Source organism: Mustelus asterias, chromosome 23 (assembly GCF_964213995.1).
Source record: "Mustelus asterias chromosome 23, sMusAst1.hap1.1, whole genome shotgun sequence".
In the NCBI taxonomy this organism is placed as follows: domain Eukaryota; kingdom Metazoa; phylum Chordata; class Chondrichthyes; order Carcharhiniformes; family Triakidae; genus Mustelus; species Mustelus asterias.
Genome location: NC_135823.1, coordinates 65,465,922 through 65,489,272, shown reverse-complemented (window position 1 = coordinate 65,489,272; position 23,351 = coordinate 65,465,922). Strand labels below are relative to the sequence as shown.

Genomic DNA, 23,351 nt, shown 5'->3' with positions numbered 1-23,351 from the left:
GGGGGAGCAATCAGGCACCTAGAGGGTCGGGTGGCAGGGGCAGTGCCAAGGGGGGGGGGGGTGCCTAATGGGGGGGTAGGGCCTGACAGGTGGCGGGGCCTCAGGGGGGCAATCGGTGGGGGTCCTGCTGCCACTCTGCAGTCAGGATCGGTGGGGGAGGGAGGGAGGCAGGCCAGTGATTGGGGCTGGCCATCTGGGTGGGGGAGGGGAAACAGCCTGCTGGGGAGGGTCAGGATTGCGGAGGGGGATGATTTGGGACTGCTGGTTGGAGGGGAGTGGGGGGAGAGATGCGGGGGCGGGAGATGGGGGCAGGCCAGGAGAGAGGGAGTTCGAGGCTGGCCCAGACATGTCCAGGAGATCAGTGATGGGGCTGCGGGGTGGGGGAGTCGCACGGCCGGCGTTGCGGGGTCACAGGGCTGGCCAGCGACTGAGAGGCTGGCAGTCTGGGGCTACAGTGCATGCGCCGATCTCGGTACTGACAGATCGGCGCATGCATAGTGGCCCGCTATGTTGCTGACCTTTCAAGTGGGAATAGGCCTCACCTACTGAATTTTAAAGTGATTCACACGTTAGTGCAGTGCACGGAGTGTAGGAGATTATTTTTAAACTCCTGCTGAAAACCAGCGGGATTTACTCCAGTTTTTATGCGAATTTGACATTTAGAATTTTTGGGGGAGAATCGCCCCCACTGGTCTTTTAATAAAAATGAAACATAATTGTGAATTGAGCTGATTGAATCAATGTTTATGTTTACAAACCCTCTAGTAACAAGTCTGACTTTAACTCTTGTGGTTACCACAGGTTGGAACAATTGGGGTTCAATGCTTTCTTGCAGCTGATGATTGGAGTGCCACTCGAGATGGTCCATGGGATTATGCGCATTGGACTGCTGTACCTGGCAGGTGTTCTAGCAGGTGAGCTTACTCTTTGCTAAATCAGCACACAGCGGGTTTCATTCAGCTAAAGCTCATACACACAGATATAAAACACATAACTATTGCTCAGTATTGGTGAGACTGTCATTTTCTATTTGTTCTTGGGACATGGTTAAGGCTCATGGGATACAAGGAGAAGTGGCTAGATGGGTGGAGAACTGGCTTGGCCATAGGAGACAGAGGGTAGTGGTCGAAGGGTCTTTTTCCGGCTGGAGGTCTGTGACCAGTGGTGTTCCGCAGGGCTCTGTACTGGGACCTCTGCTATTTGTGATATATATAAATGATTTGGAAGAAGGTGTAACTGGTGTAATCAGCAAGTTTGCGGATGACACGAAGATGGCTGGAATTGCGGATAGCGAAGAGCATTGTCGGGCAATACAGCAGGATATAGATAGGCTGGAAAATTGGGCGGAGAGGTGGCAGATGGAGTTTAATCCGGATAAATGCGAAGTGATGCATTTTGGAAGAAATAATGTAAGGAGGAGTTATACAATAAATGGCAGAGTCATCAGGAGTATAGAAACACAGAGGGACCTAGGTGTGCAAGTCCACAAATCCTTGAAGGTGGCAACACAGGTGGAGAAGGTGGTGAAGAAGGCATATGGTATGCTTGCCTTTATAGGACGGGGTATAGAGTATAAAAGCTGGAGTCTGATGATGCAGCTGTATAGAACGCTGGTTAGGCCACATTTGGAGTACTGCGTCCAGTTCTGGTCGCCGCACTACCAGAAGGACGTGGAGGCATTGGAGAGAGTACAGAGAAGGTTTACCAGGATGTTGCCTTAGCTATGAGGAGAGATTGGGTAGACTGGGGTTGTTCTCCTTGGAAAGACGGAGAATGAGGGGAGATCTAATAGAGGTATACAAGATTATGAAGGGTATAGATAGGGTGAACAGTGGTAAGCTTTTTCCCAGGTCGGAGGTGACGATCACGAGGGGTCACGGGCTCAAGCTGAGAGGGGCGAGGTATAACTCAGACATCAGAGGGACGTTTTTTACACAGAGGGTGTTGGGGGCCTGGAATGCGCTGCCAAGTAGGGTGGTGGAGGCAGGCACGCTGACATCGTTTAAGACTTACCTGGATAGTCACATGAGCAGCCTGGGAATGGAGGGATACAAACGATTGGTCTAGTTGGACCAAGGAGCGGCACAGGCTTGGAGGGCCGAAGGGCCTGTTTCCTGTGCTGTACTGTTCTTTGTTCTTTGTTCTTTGTTCTTTATGGATGATATTGGCTAAGCTCCATTCACTGTCCACTCCAATGTTACCCTGGGAAGCTGGTGATGACCCTCGATGTGAATCACCACAGTCCATGTGGTGATGGTTCTCCAACAGTAGTATTAGATAGAGAATCCCAGGATTTTAACCCAACAATAATGGAAGAAAGACAGGATGTAGCCAAACCAAAGTGGCACATAACCTGGGGGGGAACTTACAGCTGATGGTATTCCCATGACATTGCTGCTCTTGTCCATCTCAGGTTCTGGAGTTGAGAGTTGCTCTCCGAATGAGCATGGGGTATTGCTACATGCACCTGTGGCATTAAGGAAGATGTTGGATAACGAGTTTGAGCCAGAGCACTTATCAAGTGCAGAGTTTTGGTCAGTGACACAGTGGCACAGTGGTTAGCACTGCTGCCTCACAGCACCAGGGACCCAGGTTTGATTCCCGACCTCGGGTCATTGTCTGTGCGGAGTTTGCACGTTCCCCCCCGTGTCTGCGTGGGTTTCCTCTGAGTTTCCTCCCACAGCCCAAAAGACGTGCTGGTTAGGCACATTAGCCATGCTAAATTCTCCCTCAGTGTACCCGAATGGGCACCAGAGTGTGGCGACTAGGGGATTTTCACAGTAACTTCATTACAGTGTTAATGTAAGCCTACTTGTGACACTAATAAATAAACTTTGAAACTTTATTAAGCTTCTTTATTGTTGTTGAGTCTGCATCCATCCAAGCAAGTGGTGAGTATTCCATCATAATGTTGATGTGAAAATGTGTATTTATTCCACCGTAACTCAGCTGAGGCTGTATCAGAGACTTAGATAACCAAATTCCTCTTTTATTGACGGATTCAGATTGTGTGCTGGGAACATTTCCAACCCAGAGAATTTCATTAGGGACATAATTCTGGGAGGTGGTGATGGCATAGTGGTAATGTCACTGGGTTAGTAATCCAGCCCAGGTTAATGCTCTGGTGGCATGGGTTCAAATCCCATGACAGCTGTAGAATTTACACTCAACTAATAAATCTGGAATTGAAAGCTAGTCTCAGTAATGGTGACAGTGAGGCTAGCATTGATTATTGTAAAAACCTATCTGTTTCGCTCATGTCCTGGAGGGTGAACATTTGCCATCCTTACCCGGTCTGACCTATGTGGGATTCCAGACCCAGAGCAATGTGGTTGACTCTCAACTGCCTTGAAACATCTACTAGAAATTAGCAATGGGCAACAAATGTTGGCCTTATTTGCCAGTGATGCCCACATTGCATGAAAAAAAATGTTGTGAAGTTGAGTTTATAAAGAGTGTAAAATACTAAAGGGGAAATAACAGGACATTGCTTCTTTAAAAGCTGATTGTGTCAGTGCTGGCAAAAAGCTGTTTTTGGGTTCAATGCTGAACTGTTTAAATTGCAGAGCGCAGGCTGCAGAAGCAGGTCAGTGTTCCGACCTAACCAAAACAGGCTTTTGAATTGGACCAATGAGTTTAAAGCAAGCACGCAGAGACACAGAACCAATGGAATTCAAATGTGAGAATTGTTGACAGCCTTTGGCCACTCAGATCACAGGAATTCTGTGAGGTAATTCCAGGTATATAAACCTGGACATGACGGGTAACTGACAGAGTATGCTTGCCACCTCTTATGTCAGAAGGAGGGTAGGCATGGCTCTCATGTAAATCCTGCAGTTTCAAGTATGTCATTATAAAACCACCCTCAGAATAGAGTGAGATACCAACCCAGAAAGTATTCCAGACATGAGCATCATTGATGAAAGGTCATATTTCCAAAGACGCCTGTTTGTATTTTACTTGCGAGTGACTAAATTCTGTAATGATTTATTCTACTGTTCCTGAATGAGTCTTGTAGTATTCAAACAGCATTCTATTGGGATTTTATTCAGTTTCTTAATTGTTTGAATAAGGTTGTCACCAGTTTAAAAAATAAAGTTCTGTTAATTGTTCATGATAAAGTGTCAGATCCTGCTTTAATTTACCAAAACCAATAACTTCCTACTACCTCACACACACTTGTACAAGATTACGAGGTAACGTATACCCCTTTGAGTGGTTCCAAAATCGAACAGAGGGAAAAGTCACCTCCGTGTCGTAACAATAGTCTTAAAATTACAGCTATGCCAGTTAGGAGTCAAATCAGGAAGCATTTTTGTTCTAAGTGTTAGTGGAAATCGAGATTCTTTCCAACAAAAGGCTCTGGTTGCTGGGTCAGTTGCAATTTCAGAACTGAGATTGATGTTTGTGTGCTGCCAAGGAATATGGAGAAATGAAATGAGGAACATGTCACTCTGACTCATAATGCTGATTGGCCTTTTCCTGCTCCTGTAACCCCATGTAAAATACAAACAAAGCAGTTGTTTCAAGTGGAGTGGGTAATTAAAAAGCAATTTGCCAACTGGATAGTAGATCGAAGAAGTGGATGGTCAAAAGCTTTTTCCCAGGGTGTAAGAGTCAATTACTAGGGGGCATAGGTTTAAGGTGCGAGGGGCTAAGGTTTAAAGGAGATGTACGAGGCAAGTTTTTTACACAGAGGGTGGTGGGTGCCTGGAACTCGCTGCCGGGGGAGGTAGTGGAGGCAGATACGATAGTGACTTTTAAGGGGCATCTGGACAAATGCATGAATAGGATGGGAATAGAGGGATATGGTCCCCGGGAGGGGGTTTTAGTTCAGTGGGCAGCATGGTTGGTGCAGACTTGGAGGGCCGAAGGGCCTGTCCCTGTGCTGTAATTTTCTTTGTTCTTTGGATATGCACTAAGACTGTTCTGTTAGTGCTGTTCCGTATAGACCAGAGTCCTTGGTAAGCTGTTGATTTTTCCTTCACTCCTTAAGTAGCAGCGGGGATTTCTAGCACTTACTTAGTTCTTCTACTGATGATATGGAGGGCAAGGGGAACTCCTGTGGAAATTCACCCCCAAAGTGTCTCATGTGGATCATTATCTGAGGGGGAAAAATTGGCAAGGCTAAGGGAAAAGACACTAGGTGATTGGTTCCTGCAGACACCTAGTACGGTCACAACAGTAGAATGGCCTCCTTCTCTGTTGTACATTCCAGGAGAGTATGTTTTATTGCAACATAAGCAAATAATTATTTAAATTATAGTATGGTTCAACCAAGAAGGAGCACAAGGGCCTTCAACATGCTGAAGTTATGTGGAAACTAAGTGCAGACTTTGCAAAAAAGAGTGCAAATATAAAAAGAGTATATTTTGTATGTAAGTATATTTAAGTATATACTTATAAGTTTGTATATAAGTATAAAAAGAGTACATTTTGTTACAACATAAGCAAATAATTCACTGATTATCTTGTCTTTGTCGTCACTTGGTGTAGGGTGGCTTGTATGTATTTTAATGTAACTTAAATGTAACAGGTTGCACCATTTTGGATGTGATGTTGTAAACCATCTTGTAGAACGTTAGCAACATGTGCCAACAGAATCTTGCCAAATTTGAGGTAGTCCAAACTGCGATTCAAACATAGAAAAAAAAACTTGCATTTATGCAGCAGCTATCAGAACTTCAAGATGTCCCCAACAGTTTTGAGGCCAAGGAGGTACTTCTAAAGTGGAATCACTGTTGTAGGAAATGCAGCAGTCAATTTAAGTACAGCCAGGTCTGACAAAAGCAATGAGATAAAAGACCATATCGTTCCTTTTAGGTGTTGGTTGAGGGATAACTATTGGCTGTGGCACCAGGAAGAACTCCCCTGCTCTTCTTCCAGTGGTGCTGTGGAAACTTTTATATCTACCTGAGAGGGCAGAGAGATATAGTTTAACATCTTGGTTTAGAACATAAGAACATAAGAAATAGGAGCAGGAGTAGGCCATCTAGCCCCTCGAGCCTGCCCAGCCATTCAATAAGATCATGGCTGATCTGAAGTGGATCAGTTCCACTTACCCGCCTGATCCCTATAACCCCTAATTCCCTTACCAATCAGGAATCCATCTATCCATGATTTAAACATATTCAACGAGGTAGCCTCCACCACTTCAGTGAGCAGAGAATTCCAGAGATTCACCACCCTCTGAGAGAAGAAGTTCCTCCTCAACTCTGTCCTAAACTGACCCCCCTTTATTTTGAGGCTGTGCCCTCTAGTTCTAGCTTCCTTTCTAAGTAGAAAGAATCTCTCCACCTCTACCCTATCCAGCCCCTTCATTATCTTATAGGTCTCTATAAGATCCCCCCTCAGTCTTCTAAATTCCAACGAGTACAAACCCAATCTGCTCAGTCTCTCTTCATAATCAACACCCCTCATCTCTGGTATCAATCTGGTGAACCTTCTCTGCACTCCCTCCAAGGCCAATATATCCTTCCGCAAATAAGGGGACCAATACTGCACACAGTATTCCAGCTGTGGCCTATACAGATGCAGCAAGACATCTCTGCTTTTATATTCTATCCCCCTTGCGATATAGGCCAACATCCCATTTGCCTTCTTGATCACCTGTTGCACCTGCAGACTGGGTTTTTGCGTCTCATGCACAAGGACCCCCAGGTCCCTTTGCACAGTAGCATGTTGTAATTTTTTTCCATTTAGATAATAATCCAATTTGCTATTATTTCCTCCAAAGTGAATAACCTCGCATTTGTCAATGTTATACTCCATCTGCCAGATCCTTGCCCACTCACTCAGCCTGTCCAAATCTCTCTGCAGATCTTCTACACCCTCCACACGATTCACTTTTCCACTTATCTTTGTGTCGTCTGCATACTTTGTTACCCTACACTCAGTCCCCTCCTCCAGATCGTCTATATAAATGGTAAATAGTTGAGGCCCCAGTATTTAGCAGGGGCAGCACGGTGGCATGGAGGTTAGCACTGCTGCCTCACCAGAGTTTGTAAGTTCTCCTCGTATCTCCGTGGGTTTCCTCCGGGTGCTCCAGTTTCCTCCCACAGTCCAAAGATGTGCGGGTTAGGTTGATAGATTTGATTTATTATTGTCACATGTATTAGTATACAGTGAAAAATATTGTTTCTTGTGCATTAAACAGACAAACATACTCTTCATAGAGAAGGAAAGGAGAAAGTGCAGAATGTAGTGTTACAGTCATAGCTAGGGTGCAGAGAAAGATCAACTTAATGTGAGATAGGTCCATTCAAAAGCCTGACAGCAGCAGGGAAGAAGCTGTTCTTGAGTTGGTTGGTATGTGACCTCAGACTTTTGTATCTTTTTCCCAACGGAAGAAGGTGGAAGAGAGTATGTCCAGAGTGCTTTTCCGAGGCAGCGGGAAATGTAGACAGAGTTAATGGATGAGAGGCTGGTTTGAGTGATGGACTAGGCTTCATTCACGATTCTTTGTAGTTTCTTGTGGTCTTGGACAGAGCAGGAGCCATACCAAGCTGTGATACAACCAGAAAGAATGCTTTCTATGGTGCATCTGTAAAAGTTGGTGAGAGTCGTAGCTGACATGCCAAATTTCCTTAGTCTTCTGAGAAAGTAGAGGCTTTGGTGGGCTTTCTTAACTATAGTGTCGGCATGGAGGGACCAGGACAAGTTGCTAGTGATCTGGACACCTAAAAACTTGATGCTCTCAACCATTTCTACATTGATGTAGACAGGGGCATGCCCTTCACTACGCTTCCTGAAGTTGATGACTATCTCCTTTGTTTTGTTGACATTGAGGGAGACATTGACATTGATTGGCCATGCTAAATTGCCCTTTAGTGTCCCAAGATGTGTAGGTTAGAGGGTTTAGCCATGGGAAAGGGAAGGGTGGTGGGCCTGGGTAAGATACTCTGTCAGAGAGCTGGTGCAGACTCGATGGGCCGAATGGCCTCCTTCTGCACTGTAGGGATTCTACGATCACATCCGAAAGGTGGTAACCCTGTAACACTTAAACTAAATTAAAATGTATATAAGCTGCTCTATGCCAAGTCACGGTGCAAGCAAGATAATCAGTGAGTTTGCTTTAAGTTGTGTTGAAATCTTCTCTCCTGGAATGTCCATTGGACTGTCCAATGGGAGATTCGCAGAACTCCAGAGGAATTGTCACAAATGACTAAAACAGCCACTTACACTTTTTTCTGGAGGATTTCTGCTAATGTCCTCCCTAGATTACACTGGGAGACTGAGAGAAGTCTGTTGAAATTAAAAGCCAATGTTCTGAAAGAAGTTGCCAACTGTCTTTACCCAGAACAGCAAGTGTATCCCAAAAGCAGAAAGCATCCCAGATCAATTCAAAAAATCAAAATACAGCGAGCGGATGCTGGAAATCTGAAATAAAGACGGAAACGCTCAGCAGATCCGGCAGCATCCGTGGAGAGAGGAAAACAGAGGGTGAAATTTTCCACTCCCACGAGAGATGGGAATTGTGTGTGGGGGGGGGGGGGGGGGGCGGGGGGGCACTAAATTTGACATGAATGGAAAGGTCCTACCTTGCATTAAGTTGATCTTTCTCTACACCCTAGCTATGACTGTAACACTACATCCTGCACTCTCTCCTTTCCTTCTCTATGAACGGTATGTTTTGTCTGTTTAGTGCACAAGAAACAATACTTTTCACTGTATGTTAATACATGTGACAATAATAAATCAAATCAACTCACAAGGTCAGCTTTTGCCATCAGAGAAGCAGTTTGGAATTTTGATCTCCTGATGTTAGGCAGGTTAAAGGTGGGCTTAGTTTCCCACTGAGTGATGTCAGGAACCACATTTACATTCACTTCCATCTCATGAATGTTCACTAAATGGCCAACCCCCCAGAACCATGTTCCTCCTCCAGATGAAGTGTCCCACCAGCATGGCCGAGCAGGACGAGAAGAACCTCGACGATTTCTTCACCAAAAGACTTAAGATCAAGAAGAAAGACAAAACCAAAGTGGCCAAGGTGGTGCCTCCTGCCGAGGTGGCCAAAGCCGCGGTGTCAACTGAGGCCCCCACCCCGGCCCTCACCCTGGTTCCAGACCCACCCGCCTGCTGTCACTGCCGCCACTGCTGTCTCCCTTGCGCTGGTAGTGGTGTCTCCCACCGACGCCATGCCGGTCCCTGGAGTGGCCAAGAAAGTGAAAAAGCAGAAACAGCAGGTGGCGAAGAACGAGTGGCAAAGGGTGGCACAGTGGTTAGCACTGCCAACTCACAGCGCTAGGGACTGGGTTCGATTCCCGGCTTGGGCACTGTCTATGTGGAGTTTGCACGTTCTCCCCGTGTCTGCGTGGGTTTCCTCTGAGTGCTCCGGTTTCCTCCCACACTCCAAAAATGTGCAGGTTAGGTGGATTGGCCATGCTAAGTTGTCCCTTAGTGTCCCAAGATATGTAGGCTAGGGGGATTAGCGGGGTAAATATGTGGAGATAAAGGAAAAAGGGCCTGGGTGGGATGCTCTGTCAGAGTGTCAGTGCAGACTCGATGAGCTGAATAACCTCCATTTACACTGTAGGGATTCTATGATTGTCAGAGTCCACAACAGGAGAGGGTTAGGGAGGATGAAGAGGAACACTCGGAAGAAACCCACGCAGACACGGGGAGAATGTACAAACTCCACACAGACAGTGACCCAAGGCCAGAATTGAACCCGGGTCCCTGGCGCTGTGAGGCAGCAATGCTAACCAGTCAATGGAAAGAGTTTGACGTGCGCAAGTCGACCTGGAGCGGTTCATCGAACAGGGAGTCAGGCCTAGGCTGAAGCCCAGGACTCATGGACATCTCAGCTCGGTGACTCAGGGGACTGAGTGGTGCAGGAGAGACCAGGAGCCGGCCAGAGCTGCCCAGAAGTTGATGACAGTGGCCTGAGAACCCATGCCTTACAAATCACTGATAAAAGAGAGGAAAGAAGACAATGAGAAGAATTAAAGATCGGGGTGAAGATGGTGGAGAATATTTTGTATAGAGAAAGAGACAAGACATTCAGACCCTGGAAGAAGATAACTCCAACACCGGCACCAGCACCTATTGCTGTGGCTGTAGAAACCTCAGAATCCAAACCATCTAGTATTTACTGACTTCCTTGGCCGAGAACGGTGGAGCAGACTCGATGGGCTGAATGGCCTAATTCTGCTCCTATATCTTATGAACTTATGAACTCCTGCAGCCAGACCAGGTAATGTGAGAAGATTTCCTCCGGTGATCCCGTTTCCTCCCTCAGTCCAAAGATGTGCGGGTTAGGTTGATTGGCCATTCTAAATTGACCCTAGTATCAGGGGATTAGCAAGGTAAATATCTGGGATTACGGGAATAGGCTGGGTGGGATTGTCGTCAGTGCAGACTTGATGGGCCGAATGGCCTCCTTCTGCACTGTAGGGGTTCTACAATTCTATGATTTATCACAATCACAGAGACCAGCAGAGATTCACAATGAGGCACAGTTTCCATCCCTGCCTGCTTCTGTAAAGCACATAGAAACCAGAAAAGGTAAAGAAATGGAAAAGATCTTTGAGATGGTGAAATACAAAACCAGAGCCAGTGAGGATGGTTCTGGAAGCCTATCCCTTCAGCTAGAATTTGGCAGCCAGTTTGCAGTAAATGTTGCAGCATATTTTACAGACTGGTGCTCTGTATTCCATCCCAGGTAACTAATCTACATGGAACCCATCTGCCTTCACCCCACAATGCCAGAAAGGTTTTTAATTGACCTGGTATAGACTTCTGCGGACAAATGACGCATCTGCAAGGCATCATGGGAAATTTAAGCTTGAAGAACAATAGCTACTGTCTTCTACTATGGACTGGAACTGGTAAAGGGTTAGAATGAAGTGTCAGTCGCTCTTGGACTGATGTTTTTGGATAAAGATTAAAATTGCAGTCATTAAGTGTTCCATTTGTTTATAGTCCTGCTTTTAATTTGAATGTTGACCCTCTCAGAGGTGACTCGCTCCCAGAACAGCTTTTGGCTGTTTCCATAAACCAGTGCTGGTTTATGAAAGAAGGGGTGAACAGGATCCCAGTCAGAGATGGCAGAGTCCGAGGGACCCTCTTCATCCCATCAGGTAAGGCCTGATTTTAAACTTAACAGCAACTTTATTCTGAGTTTTCCTCACCTCATGCTTTCTAATGCTATGGACATCTAGACACTGGGCTGTGCCCTAACACTGTGTCGATACAAAGTGTTTGGATCCAATCGTTCCAAATAATGGGCTGAGATTCTCTGCCTCCCAGTTGCATGTTTCCCACCAGTGGGAAGTGGCGCGTTGTTTGCTAGCAGCGGGCTTCTCTGGTCCCGACGCTTCAATGGGAATTCCCATTGACGTCAATCTCATGCTGGCGAGAAACCCACGGGGGGGGGGGGGGGGGGGTGCGGGGGGTGGGGGCGGTGTGGGGGTGGGGGGGGGGGTGTATGCTGCCAGTGGGACCGAATAATTTTTTTTATTCATTCATGGGACATGGGCGTCGCTGGCTGGCCAGCATTTATTGCCCATCCCGAGTTGCCTGAGGGCAGTTTTTGAGTCAACCACATTGCTGTGGCTCTGGAGTCACATGTAGGCCAGACCGGGTAAGGATGGCAGATTTCCTTCCCCAAAGGACATTAGTGAACCGGGTGGGATTTTCTGACAATCGACCATGGTTTCATGGTCATCAGTAGATTCTTAATTCCAAATATTTTTTATTGAATTCAAATTTCACCATCTGCCGTGGCGGGATTCGAACCCAGGGCTCCAGAACATTAGCTGAGTTTCAGGATTAATAGACTAGCGATAATACCACTAGGCCATCACCTCCCCCTAAATCCTGCCATCATGAACGGCCGTAGAGTTCTGGCCAATATGTCTTTGCACAACTGGACTCTCTTCAATAAAAAACATCTCCTAAAAATTAAAGTTCATAGTTTGGAGTCTGCACGTTCTCCCCGTGTCTGCATGGGTTTCCTCCGAGTGCGCTGGTTTCCTCCCACCTGGGTAGGGTGCATTGGCCATGCTAAATTCTCCCTCAGTGTACCCGAACAGGCGCCAGAGTGTGGCGACTAGGGGATTTTCACAATAATTTCATTGCAGTGTTAATGTAAGCCTACTTGTGGCACTAATAAATAAACTTTAAAACTATTTTTACTTTATCAAAGAATATTTAAATAATTACATTTAAATTGAGAAACAATGGAATTTGAGTTTAAAGATTTCACATTTTTAACACAATATAAAATGGATTTTAACTTTTGTTTTGCACATTATGCTTTAACCTGGCTTTACACACACAAGCAAGTGTCTACCGACACAAGTTACTTCAAAAAAGAACAAAGAAAATTACAGCATAGGAACAGGCCCTTCAGCCCTCCAAGCCTGCACCGACCATGCTGCCCTACTGAACTAAAACCCCCTACCCTTCCGGAGACCATATCCCTCTATTCCCATCATAGAAATCATAGAAACCCTACAGTGCAGAAGGAGGCCATTCAGCCCATCGAGTCTGCACCGACCACAATCCCACCCAGGCCCTACCCCCACATATTTACTCGCTAATCCCTCTAACCTACACATCTCAGGACTCTAAGGGGCAATTTTTAACCTGGCCAATCAACCTAACCCGCACATCTTTGGACTGTGGGAGGAAACCAGAGCACCTGGAGGAAACCCACGCAGGCACGAGGAGAATGTGCAAACTCCACACAGACAGTGACCCAAGCCGGGAATCGAACCCAGGTCCCTGGAGCTGTGAAGCAGCAGTGCTAACCACTGTGCTACCGTGCCGCCCACAGAAAGAGGCCATCTGGCCTATCGAGTCTGCACCGACCACAATCCCACCCAGGCCATACCCCCTTATCCCTAGACATTTACCCGCTAATCCCTCTAACCTACGCATCTCAGGACACTAAGGGGCAATTTTAGCATGGCCAATCAACCTAACCAGCACATTTTTAGACTGTGGGAGGAAACCGGAGCACCCGGAGGAAACCCATGCAGACACGAGGAGAATGTGCAAACTCCACACAGACAGTGACCCAAGCCGGGAATCGAACCCAGGTCCCTGGAGCTGTGAAGCAGCAGTGCTAACCACTGTGCTACCGTTCTTATTCATTTATTTGTCAAGACACCCGCTAAAAGTCACTATTGTATCTGCTTCCACTACCTCTCCCAGCAGCGTGTTCCAGGCTCCCACCCCCCTCTGTGTAAAAAACTTGCCTGAGAAGCTTTATATGAAGCTTTTCAAATTACTTAAAAATGTTTACATCATTTACATTTAGCGATATTAATTAGGAAAGTAAAATATTAATCTGAGTAGACAACTTCCATTAATTCTTGAGGGGTGAACATTGGCAAATGAAGACTAATTATTTAGCATTTGAAATGCAAATGCCCTTGGGGGTATGGCATGACACCATTGAGAGCAGGGCATGACACCATTGAGAGCAGGGCATGACACCATTGGGGGTAGGGTGTGACATTATTGGGAGCAGGATGTGACATCATTGGGGACAGGATGTACCACCATTAGGGGCAGAATGTGACACCATTGGGGTCAGGCTGTAATGTAATTGGGAAAAGGGCATGATATCTTGGGGGGGTAGAAATGAAGGTGAGTGGGGCCTTGATGGGCCGAATGGTCTAATTCTGCTCCTATATCTCATGGTCAAATGCCAGTTTCCGGTCACCAACGCTCTTTATTGTGCACCAAAGAAAGAGGCTGTTCCCATGGCTTACAGTCAGGCAGTCTTCACCTCAGGACCTACATCTCCGGCCTGGGTAAAGTTATTGGCTTAAAAAACCCCGCTGGCAGCTTCCCAGTGGGAGAGCCTCCTCTCACTCAATAAAGCAGCTCGTGCTCCATGGAGCCCGAGGGAAGAGCTACTGATGATCCCCTGTGGCCTTTGTGGTCGTCATAACACATGGGTTCCCATAGGAATCCCATGGGAATCGATGTTTAACTGGAGTTAGGTTCCATTACACATTTCCTGCCTGGGAAAGAAAAACAATGCACAAATGGAAATATTGTGCAGCACTGTACATTCCTAGCGGAAATAACTTGCAAAGTAAATCACTAAATATAAAAGAAATTGTGTAAAAATTCAAATCAGATAACACTCACCAGTGTCTGTTGCTTCTTGGGCAGCCCTTGAGTTTGGGGATGATTTACTTCTACGGGGGGATAAGGTGGGGAGATGTTTATCTCTTTGGGGATGCTTTGAAGACATCCCTAAAGAATTTCAATGGAGATGTTTTTGAGTCATTTAGAGACTTGACGTTGGGCGCATTGGCTCAGGGGAAGATTTGGCTGTTGCACCATGGTGGGTTGCGCTTCAGCAATATTGACTGCTTACTCTCCAGCCTCAAGCTGTTTAAATTTTAAAGCATCCAATTTCTCCGCCAGGCTGATAGCTTTTCTTGTGATCTTTGCAGCAGCAGCAGGCACTCACTGGCCGCTTCTTGCTCATGTTTAAAAGTGATTAAAGCTCTCACCCAGCGTAAACTCTCAAATTTAATATCTCCCCACTTTAATTTGAAAAATACAGCTTTAAAAGTGACTGAAGATTCGCCCGCAGCAAAACGCCAAGATTTAATAAACTCTGGATTTGGACGCTTCGGTTTTTAAAAAAAAAAGTTAAAGTTAAACTTTATTTATTAGTCACAAGTAGGCTTACATTAATACGGCAATGAAGTTATTGTGAAAATCCCCGACTCGCCATGCTCCGGCGCCTGTTCGGGTACACTGAGGGAGAATTTAGCATGGCCAATGCACCTAACCAGCACGTCTTTGGACTGTGGGAGGAAACCGGAGCACCCGGAGGAAACCCACACAGACACGGGGAGAATGTGCAAACTCCACACAGACAATGACACAAGCCGGGAATCGAACCCAGGTCCCTGGCACTGTGAGGCAGCAGCGCTAACCACTGTGTCACCATAAAAGATTGATGTTGCCTCAAATACCGCACTACTAGCAATGGTGCCGACCCAACGGGACCCAATGTTGTATGAAGGGAGCTGATGTGTGCCTTGTGATGACGTGCAAAAATCTTCTTGGAAATGGATAAAGTTGACAAGTAGGAAAGCCACCAGCATCACTACATTGTGTGTGGAATATCTATCTCGTGTCACTTCCAGAGAAGCCATGATAATTGGACATCAAGCAGGTTTCTTCTGAGAAAGGGAAAACATTAACGTTTATTCCTGGCAACCAAAGGCATTTGAGTGAAAACTGCGGAATATGTTTAAATTTTGCAGGGTGGCACCGTGGTTAGCACTGTTGCCTCAAAGCGCCAGGGACCCGGGTTCAATTCCAGCCTCGGTTCACTGTGCGGAGTCTGCACGTTCTCCCCATGTCTGCGTGGGTTTCCCCACAATCCAAAAGATGTGCTGGTTAGGTGCATTGGCCGTGCTAACTTGACCCTTAGACCGAAACCCTACCAGAGTGGAAATCTCCGTTGGCCTCGGGCGGGATTTTACGATCTCGCCCGAGTGAGGCAGGGGGATTAGCGGTGGTAATTACTTGGAATTACGGGGATGGGGCCTGGGTGGGATTGTTGTCGGTTCGGGCTTGATGGGCCCAATGGCCTCCTTCTGCACTGTAGTGATTCTATGATTCTATTCTAATAGAACAAAGAACAAAGTAAATTACAGCATAGGAACAGGCCCTTCGGCCCTCCAAGCCTGTACCGACCATGCTGCCCGACTGAACTAAAACCCTCTACCCTTCCGGGGACCATATCCCTCTATTCCCATCCTATTCATGTATTTGTCAAGACACCCCTTAAAAATCACTACCGTATCTGCTTCCACTACCTCCCCCGGCAGCGAGTTCCAGGAACTGGGGCTAGAAGCCTAAAAACCCCTATTCTGATATTAGTGAACAAGTGTTTGATATGTTTGTATGAGATTCCTCTGTGTTAACCCAGGTGTTAACTCACCCACTTAAAATGTAGGACAGGATGGCTTACAAATGTGTTAAACATTTGTATGCCATTCAGGGCAGCAATAATCCTACACTTCCACTGAGGATTCACACTCAAAAGGAAACCATAGATCAGGCAGAGAGCATACTTGTAGCGGTGATTCTCTGAGGCTGCAGTTTCTTTAAGCACAGTTTGGTGGAATTACATTTTTACCATAACTTATTTGTACACCCTTGCCTCTCTCTTCCATCACGAATAGATAATCACCCAACTCCTTCACAGAAGCCTGTTATTTCAATATTAAAAATCGTGGTGCAACTCCTTTAGGATCAGGCATATCTGTTTCAATTTTCAGAAGATGCTCTTAGCTAGTGGAAAGGTAATAGTAATAGATGCATTCAACCAGAGAGTATGTGGTTCCCATGGCATCTCTCCTTAACTTTTATTAAAAATGAATAAGGACACTCAATCACTCCCTCGTGTCAGACTGTCCTAGCTAATACCACCCAATCTAGGGCACAGGAGGCAATATATAAAAGGAGTTCTCAACATGAAGTAAGTGTGCCTGAGTGCCATTTTCCATGATTATGTTTGAAACATACAAAGAACAACTCCAGCGATCCTTTCATTTTATATCTCACTTTTAAGACTTTCTGTGCTGGGTTTTCATAAACTTGCTTTTGAATCCTGGGTCTTGGGTAAAACAAAAATAGGATATTGCCGGAAATCTATTTAATCGAGGCAAACGAGTTTCCTCTTTCAATACATTAGACGATCAGAGTTCTTGATTTGGGAGAATAATCAATTTTTACTGTAGCATCTGATCATGGCCGATTGCTGACTTGTGTAGCCAGCTCTGCTTTCCCCACCTGTCACATTCAGTTCTGTTGAAGTATTCCACATAATCGCCATCTTCACTGTTCATTATTTCCATTAAAATTCTGTCCGCACATTTAAATGTGCTGTCTGCTCCATGGCTGTGTTTTCAACTAAAATCTTGACTTGTCAGACACTGATTATAGTTCTTAAGAGAAGCTGTCTTTGCCACAAAGGCCGTCATGTCTCCAGCACAGGCTGTTTCAAAGCTGCGCATGAATCACCCGTTAATTTAAGTGGGTGCCTTCCCCAATAGAGAGGTACTTCAATTTCAACCACACTTGACACAGTTCAAGTCACATGGTGTGAGTGCTGCGTGTCTGAGTGTAAACTATTGTTCCTAATGTCAATTTATTTCCATTTCTCTCCACTTTTTGCCCCACCAGTAGGGTGTTGACTCATACTGAAAGCATGTTCTGTACCATCAACAAACCTCCTGTAATTTGTCCGATTAACCATTTTTTTCTTCATGTGTGAGGCAGAACTTGACAATCTTGGTATGGAACTGCAATGAAAATAACAATCAAATAAGATGCAAAATGGGCTGCTGACTGCCTCCACCCATTTTACGGGATGTTTATTTATTAGTCACAAGTAGGCTTACATTAACACTGCAATGAAGTTACCGTGAAAATCTCCTGGTCGGCACACTCTGGCGCCTGTTCGGGTACACTGAGGGAGAATTTAGCACCCTACCAGCACATTTTTCAGACTGTGGGAGGAAACCGGAGCACCTGGAGGAAACCCACACAGACACAGGGAGAACGTACAAACTCCACACAGACAGTGACCGAAGACGGGAATCGAACCCAGGTCCCTGGCAGCAGTGATAACCACTGTGCCGCCCCTATTGTACAAAGTCAAAATAAGCCCTGAGTGTCAGCATCTTATTCAGCACAAACAGTAAGCCCAAGGACCTTCTCGATTTCTAGGCCTCAGTATCTAACTGGAGTGTGCATTTTACGCATGGAGGGGGTGATTTTATGAGAAATATTCTAGGTGCCCAGCTAGCGTGAATACGGGAGAGTTTCAGATCCATTTTTTGGGCGAGTCTTTACTCTGTATCTTATGGACCTAGACTAAAAAATGGGCTCGACCGTTTCCAGCCACTAGAGGCAATGGATGAGGCTTGACTCACCAGCCAACCTGCTGTAGCAGCAGAGGAGCTATTGTGCATGTGGAGACCGATGGGCAATGTCAGGGCTGGTACTGCCAGGCTGGCACTGCCCAAGGGGCACGCGCACCCTCGCCTTCGACCTCCCCGGGGCCTCAATGACCTCCGGTTCTACCGGCGTGGCCAACACGACTGTTCCCCGTTGCTGGGGATGAGGTGTTTTCCTCGCCAGAGAGAACCTCTCCCGGTGAGGCCACAAAGGCAAGCGAGCCTAGGTCATTGCGTCCCGGGATCACTAATCACATGCAAAACGTGATTTAAATATCATAGAATCATAGAAATCATAGAAACCCTACAGTGCAGAAAGAGGCCATTCGGCCCATCGAGTCTGCACCGACCACAATCCCACCCAGGCCCTACCCCCATATCCCTACATATTTACCCACTAAACCCTCTAACCTACACATCTCAGGACACTAAGGGCAATTTTAGCATGGCCAATCAACCTAACCCGCACATCTTTGGACTGTGGGAGGAAACCCACGCAGACACGAGGAGAATATATTGAAATAAATTATTCAGCCTCTCACCGGAAATGGGCGAGAGGCTGAAAGCGCCGGATATCTGATGCCGGTAAGATCGGGAGAGGTGGGAAGTCGGGCGTGAACCTGATTTCTCAGCTCTCGTGAGATTTTCCTGGCTCACCTGCCCCGTCGATGGGTGGGGCGAGCTGGTAAAATTGCGGCTATTGAATCACTGAGGAAGCAGTGGGTTTGTATTATAGGTAAATAAAAATTTGGAAGTCCATTGCAATACTTCAGTGTACTCCACCGATTCAGACAGCATTCTAAACTGTCAGAGCACCTCGCTTGTGAACATCCCACAGTTATGTGAAGCTTACGAGTGTGTTACGACCTTGTTCACAGTTTCAGTCATCGATCTGATGTAAGATTTATTCAGTTTTCCATAGAGCTGTCCAACTATGATGCTAGATTGTGATTGTCATTGGATTAGCCGACCAGAGGAACAAGTTTTTAACCAAAACAAAAACAAAAGCAAAATACTACTGATGCTGCAAATCTGAAATTAAAAAATCTGAATATGCTGGATAAATCAGCAGGTTTGGCAGCATCTGTGGAGAGAGAAACAGAGTAAACACTTCGAGTGCATAAGACTGTTTGTCCTCTTGATAGAAGGGTCATATAAACTCGAAACATTAACTCTGTTTATCGCTCCGCAGATGCTGCCAGACCTGCTGGCCTATCCAGCATTTTTTGTTTCTACTAAAACACTTGCCTTTAATTAATTTTTTGTGGCACTATATTGCATGTCTGCTAATACCTTGACCTCTTATATTGGAAGATAGCCTTGTTATAGGTGTCACATTATTTCTAATATATGCTGTTTTATGTGTAGCATTTTGTTCCATTTTCATGCAGCATTTTCATGTCAGCAGCAACCCTTCTTGTAGATGGCAGCTGTCAAGAGACTCCATGTCATTGGTTTGTGCGAGATCTCTCATGGCATGAATAACAAGGGTGATATCAATACTGCTAATTTAAGAAATAATCTGAAATTGGTTTCTCTTCTATGTACTCTATGAACGGTGTGTTTTGTCTGCTTAGCACGCAAGAAACAATACCTTTCACTGTATCCCAGTACATGTGACAATAATAAATCAAATCAATTGTTCTTTTCTTTGATGTCTCAAGATTACGCCAGGACCCTGTATACAAGATGCCCATATTAGACAGCAGCTATTAGTCATATTGCAATATTTCAATTTAGGAGCATACTGCAATTAGGTTTCTGCCTTCAATGGGAACTCATGCAAAAGCCCCAACAAAAATGGCAGCAGCCATACTTTGAGCAGGAACTGAGCTGCCTTGACATGATCGGCCCACTACTACCCTCCTTGATGCAGTGGGCGGCACGGTGGCACAGTGGTTAGCACTGCTGCCTCACAGCGCCAGGGACCCGGATTAGATTCCCAGCTTGGGTCACTGTCTGTGTGGAATATGCACGTTCTCCCCGTGTCTGCATGGGTTTCCTCTGGGTGCTCCGGTTTCCTTCCACAGTCTGAAAGATGTGCGGGTTAGGTGGATTGACCCGAACAGGCGCCGGAGTGTGGCGACTCGGAGGATTTCACAATAACTTCATTGCGGTGTTAATATAAATTTTATTTGTGACTAAGAAATAAACTTTATTTTTTTTATTAGTTTTTATTGTTTAGTATTGGAAAAGCCGAATATCAGAGCATCTTGCAGTGGGCTAACATTCAATAAGATTCTGCTCCTCTTGGGACACTTGGAGCTCAAAGCGCAGGCTTAATGTACAACAATATCTGATATCCTGTTAAACATCTGTTGAGAGAAAGAGATCTGTAAGGATTTGGAAAAGGCTGGATAGGATTGTGGCAAACCATAAGGAGATAAATGTAAATATCTGGGCACAAACATGAGGCAAAGTTAACAGGCTATGTCTGATCTCTGAATCTACACTGGGGAAAGTGGCTTCAGAGTAAGGACGGGCTGTTTACAATTGCTCCCATTCCAGCAGCAATGATTCAGCCAAACACTGCAGGTTTGCATTACCCATTCTCAGGGGAAAAGTCAGCAGATGTGGTTTGACAAGACTAGAAATGTAGCACTTATAGAGCTTCGTGGCTTCCGGAGAGTGGCTGACAAGAGCTGCCAGGAAAGTCGACCAATTCCCCACTGGAGGAGCAGGTGGTTGGTGTTGGATTCCTTCCACCGAGAATGGACAGGAGGGTTTAGACATTCACATCAGCTCAGCTTTTCCCTTAGTCGAATTTATAATGTGTTTCTAAACTAAGATCGATGGTTGGCCACAGTTCTGGCTCCCGATTAGTTCTGGCTCTGTGAGTGACACGGTGGCACAATGGTTAGCACTGCTGCCTCACAGCGCCAGGGACCCGGGTTCAATTCCAGCCTTGGACAACTGTCTGTGTGGAGTTTGCACATTCATCCCGTGTCTGTGTGGGTTTCCTCCGGGTGCAGGTTAGGTGGATTGACCATGATAAAAGCATTGGGTTATGGGGAAAGGGTGGCAGGGGGTGGGTGGTCGATTGGGTAAGATAGAAACAGCCGGATAGGTGAATTGGCCATGCTAAATCCTCCCTCAGTGTACCCAAACAGGCGTGGAGTGTGGCGACTAGGGGATTTTCACAGTAACTCCATTGCAGTGTTAATGTTAGCCTACTTGTGACACTAATAAAATAAACAAATCAATAAATTACATAGAAACATACATAGAAAATAGGAGCAGGAGGAGGCCTTTTGGCCCTTCAAGCCTGCCCGCCATTCATCACGATCATGGCAGATCATCCAACTCAATAGCCTAAGTTGCTCTTTCGGGGGAGCGGGGGGTGGGGTTCTGGGTAAGATGCTCTTTTGGAGAGTGGGGGCAGTGGGCCTGGTTTAGATGTTCTTTCAGAGAGTCGGTGCAGCAGAATGGGATCTGCATTGTAGGGATTGTATGGTTCTATGGATCCCATCCCTCTCCAATTGCCTCGCAGCAACATCTCCCACCAATAGTAATGATTTACCCCCTTCCCCATTCTTCGGCTATTGCTTGCTCCTTTCATACCTCTGCTACTGACACTCCCGACCCATCCTTCTTATCTGCGGGCTGCTGCTGTTGCAGAAGCTTCTGGCACATTCCGTTGGGCAAGCTGCCACAGCTCACCCTATCCTTGGAAACATAGCCTGAGTCTCAATGGTTGGGATAGGTTTAAGGTGAGAGGGGAGAGATACAAAAGTGTCCAGAGGGGCAATTTTTTCACACAGAGGATGGTGAGTGTCTGGAACAAGCTGCCAGAGGCAGGTACAATTTTGTCTTTTAAAAAGCATTTAGACAGTTATATGGGTAAAATGGGTATAGAGGGATATGGGTCAAATGTGGGCAATTGGGATTAAGCTTAGGGTTTTAAAAAAAAGGGCAGCATGGACAAGTTGGGCCAAAGGGCCTGTTTCCATGCTGTAGACCTCTATGCCTCTATGACTCATTGCCAGAGGCCATTGCCAGGGGAGGTTGAGAGAGGGCTGGGTGCAAGGGGGATTCATTTTTAACTTTTGTGCACCAGGGCAGTCTTTAAAACTGGTGCCTCGAACTTTAAAAATAACGATGTGCGGGTTAGGTGGGTTGGCCATGCTAAATTTCCCCTTAGTGTCAGGGGGGCTAGCTAGGGTAAATGCATGAGGTTACGGGGATAGGTCCTGGGTGGGATTGTGGTCGGTGTGGACTCAATGGGCCGAATGGCCTCCTTCTGCACTGTAGGATTCTATGATTCTAAGTTGTTGGTGGGACAGGCTCAGTCAGAGCCAGCCCCGCCAGTGCGATGTCACAGGACCTGCGCCTTCAGCTTTCCTGTATGGTATTCCTGACAATACAGGAGAGAAAGCTGCCATTGGTACCAGTGTCTTCAACACTGCTTTCCACGTTCACTGCCACCCGCTGTGGAAAATGAGTAAAATTCCACCCAATGTTGTTTTCTTCTTTCGTGGGACACTGACTCGGCCAGCATTTCTTGCCAATCCCAAATTGTCCTGAACCGAGTGGCTTCAGAGAACAGTTAAGGTTCGACCACATTGTTGTGGATTGGAGTCACACCAGGTAAGGGGGGCAGCTTTCTTTCCCTCAAGGACATGAGTGAATCAGATGGGTTTTTCCAACAATCGACAATGGTTTCATGCTCACCATTATTGCGACTAGATTTCAATACCAGATTTTATTAGCTGAGTCTAAATTCCACCAGCTGCTATGGTGGGATTTGAATTCAAGAGATGGCTGGATATAGCACTTGAGACGAATGGGATCACAGGTTAAGGGGAGAAAGCAGGATTAGGCTATTGAGTTGGACGATCAGCCATGATCGTGATGAATGGCGGAGCAGGCTCGAAGGGCCAAATGCTCCTATCTTCTATGTTTCTATTGACCTATGTCCCCGAAGCATTACCCTTTGCAGTGGCATTTCAACTGTGCCACTGTCTCTGCCTTCTTGGGGGAATCTAGAGCCTCACCTTCAGACTCGGGGATCGTACCATGTGCTACAAATGTCTATATGCCTGCACGATTGGTTTACCTTCAAAAGTAAATCTCATTTTGTTTGTCTGTGGCTGTAGTTTTATTTTTCTCCCTATGGGAAACCCTTGGACATTAATGAATGAGATGGGTTTTTGCCCTGACACACTGCGATGCAACTTAAATCAAGAGGCCACCTTCTTCTGTCCCCCCCCCCCCCCCCCGCCCATCCCAATATGGTGCCAGATGATGGTATTCCAATAAGCTGTGCCACCTATAACCTCTGGTCACTCTTTTACCAGTGCATTGAATAAAGGACTAGGATTGAAGTTCAGAGAACGAGCTAAGGAAGACTGGGACAAACAGGAACAAGGAGATTTTTCTGGCGTCTAAATAGAGGAA

The 23,351-nt window shown here is 46.1% G+C and overlaps 1 protein-coding gene across 1 annotated transcript in view; it reads left to right on the top strand.

Annotated features, from left to right (window-relative positions):
• Positions 1–23,351, top strand: part of rhbdl1 (rhomboid, veinlet-like 1 (Drosophila)) — a 98,465-nt gene that overhangs the window by 20,659 nt on the left and 54,455 nt on the right. The window contains exon 3 of the mRNA XM_078240834.1: positions 802–914. Coding sequence (XP_078096960.1) covers positions 802–914 — 113 coding nt within the window. The remainder of the gene's footprint in view (positions 1–801; positions 915–23,351) is intronic.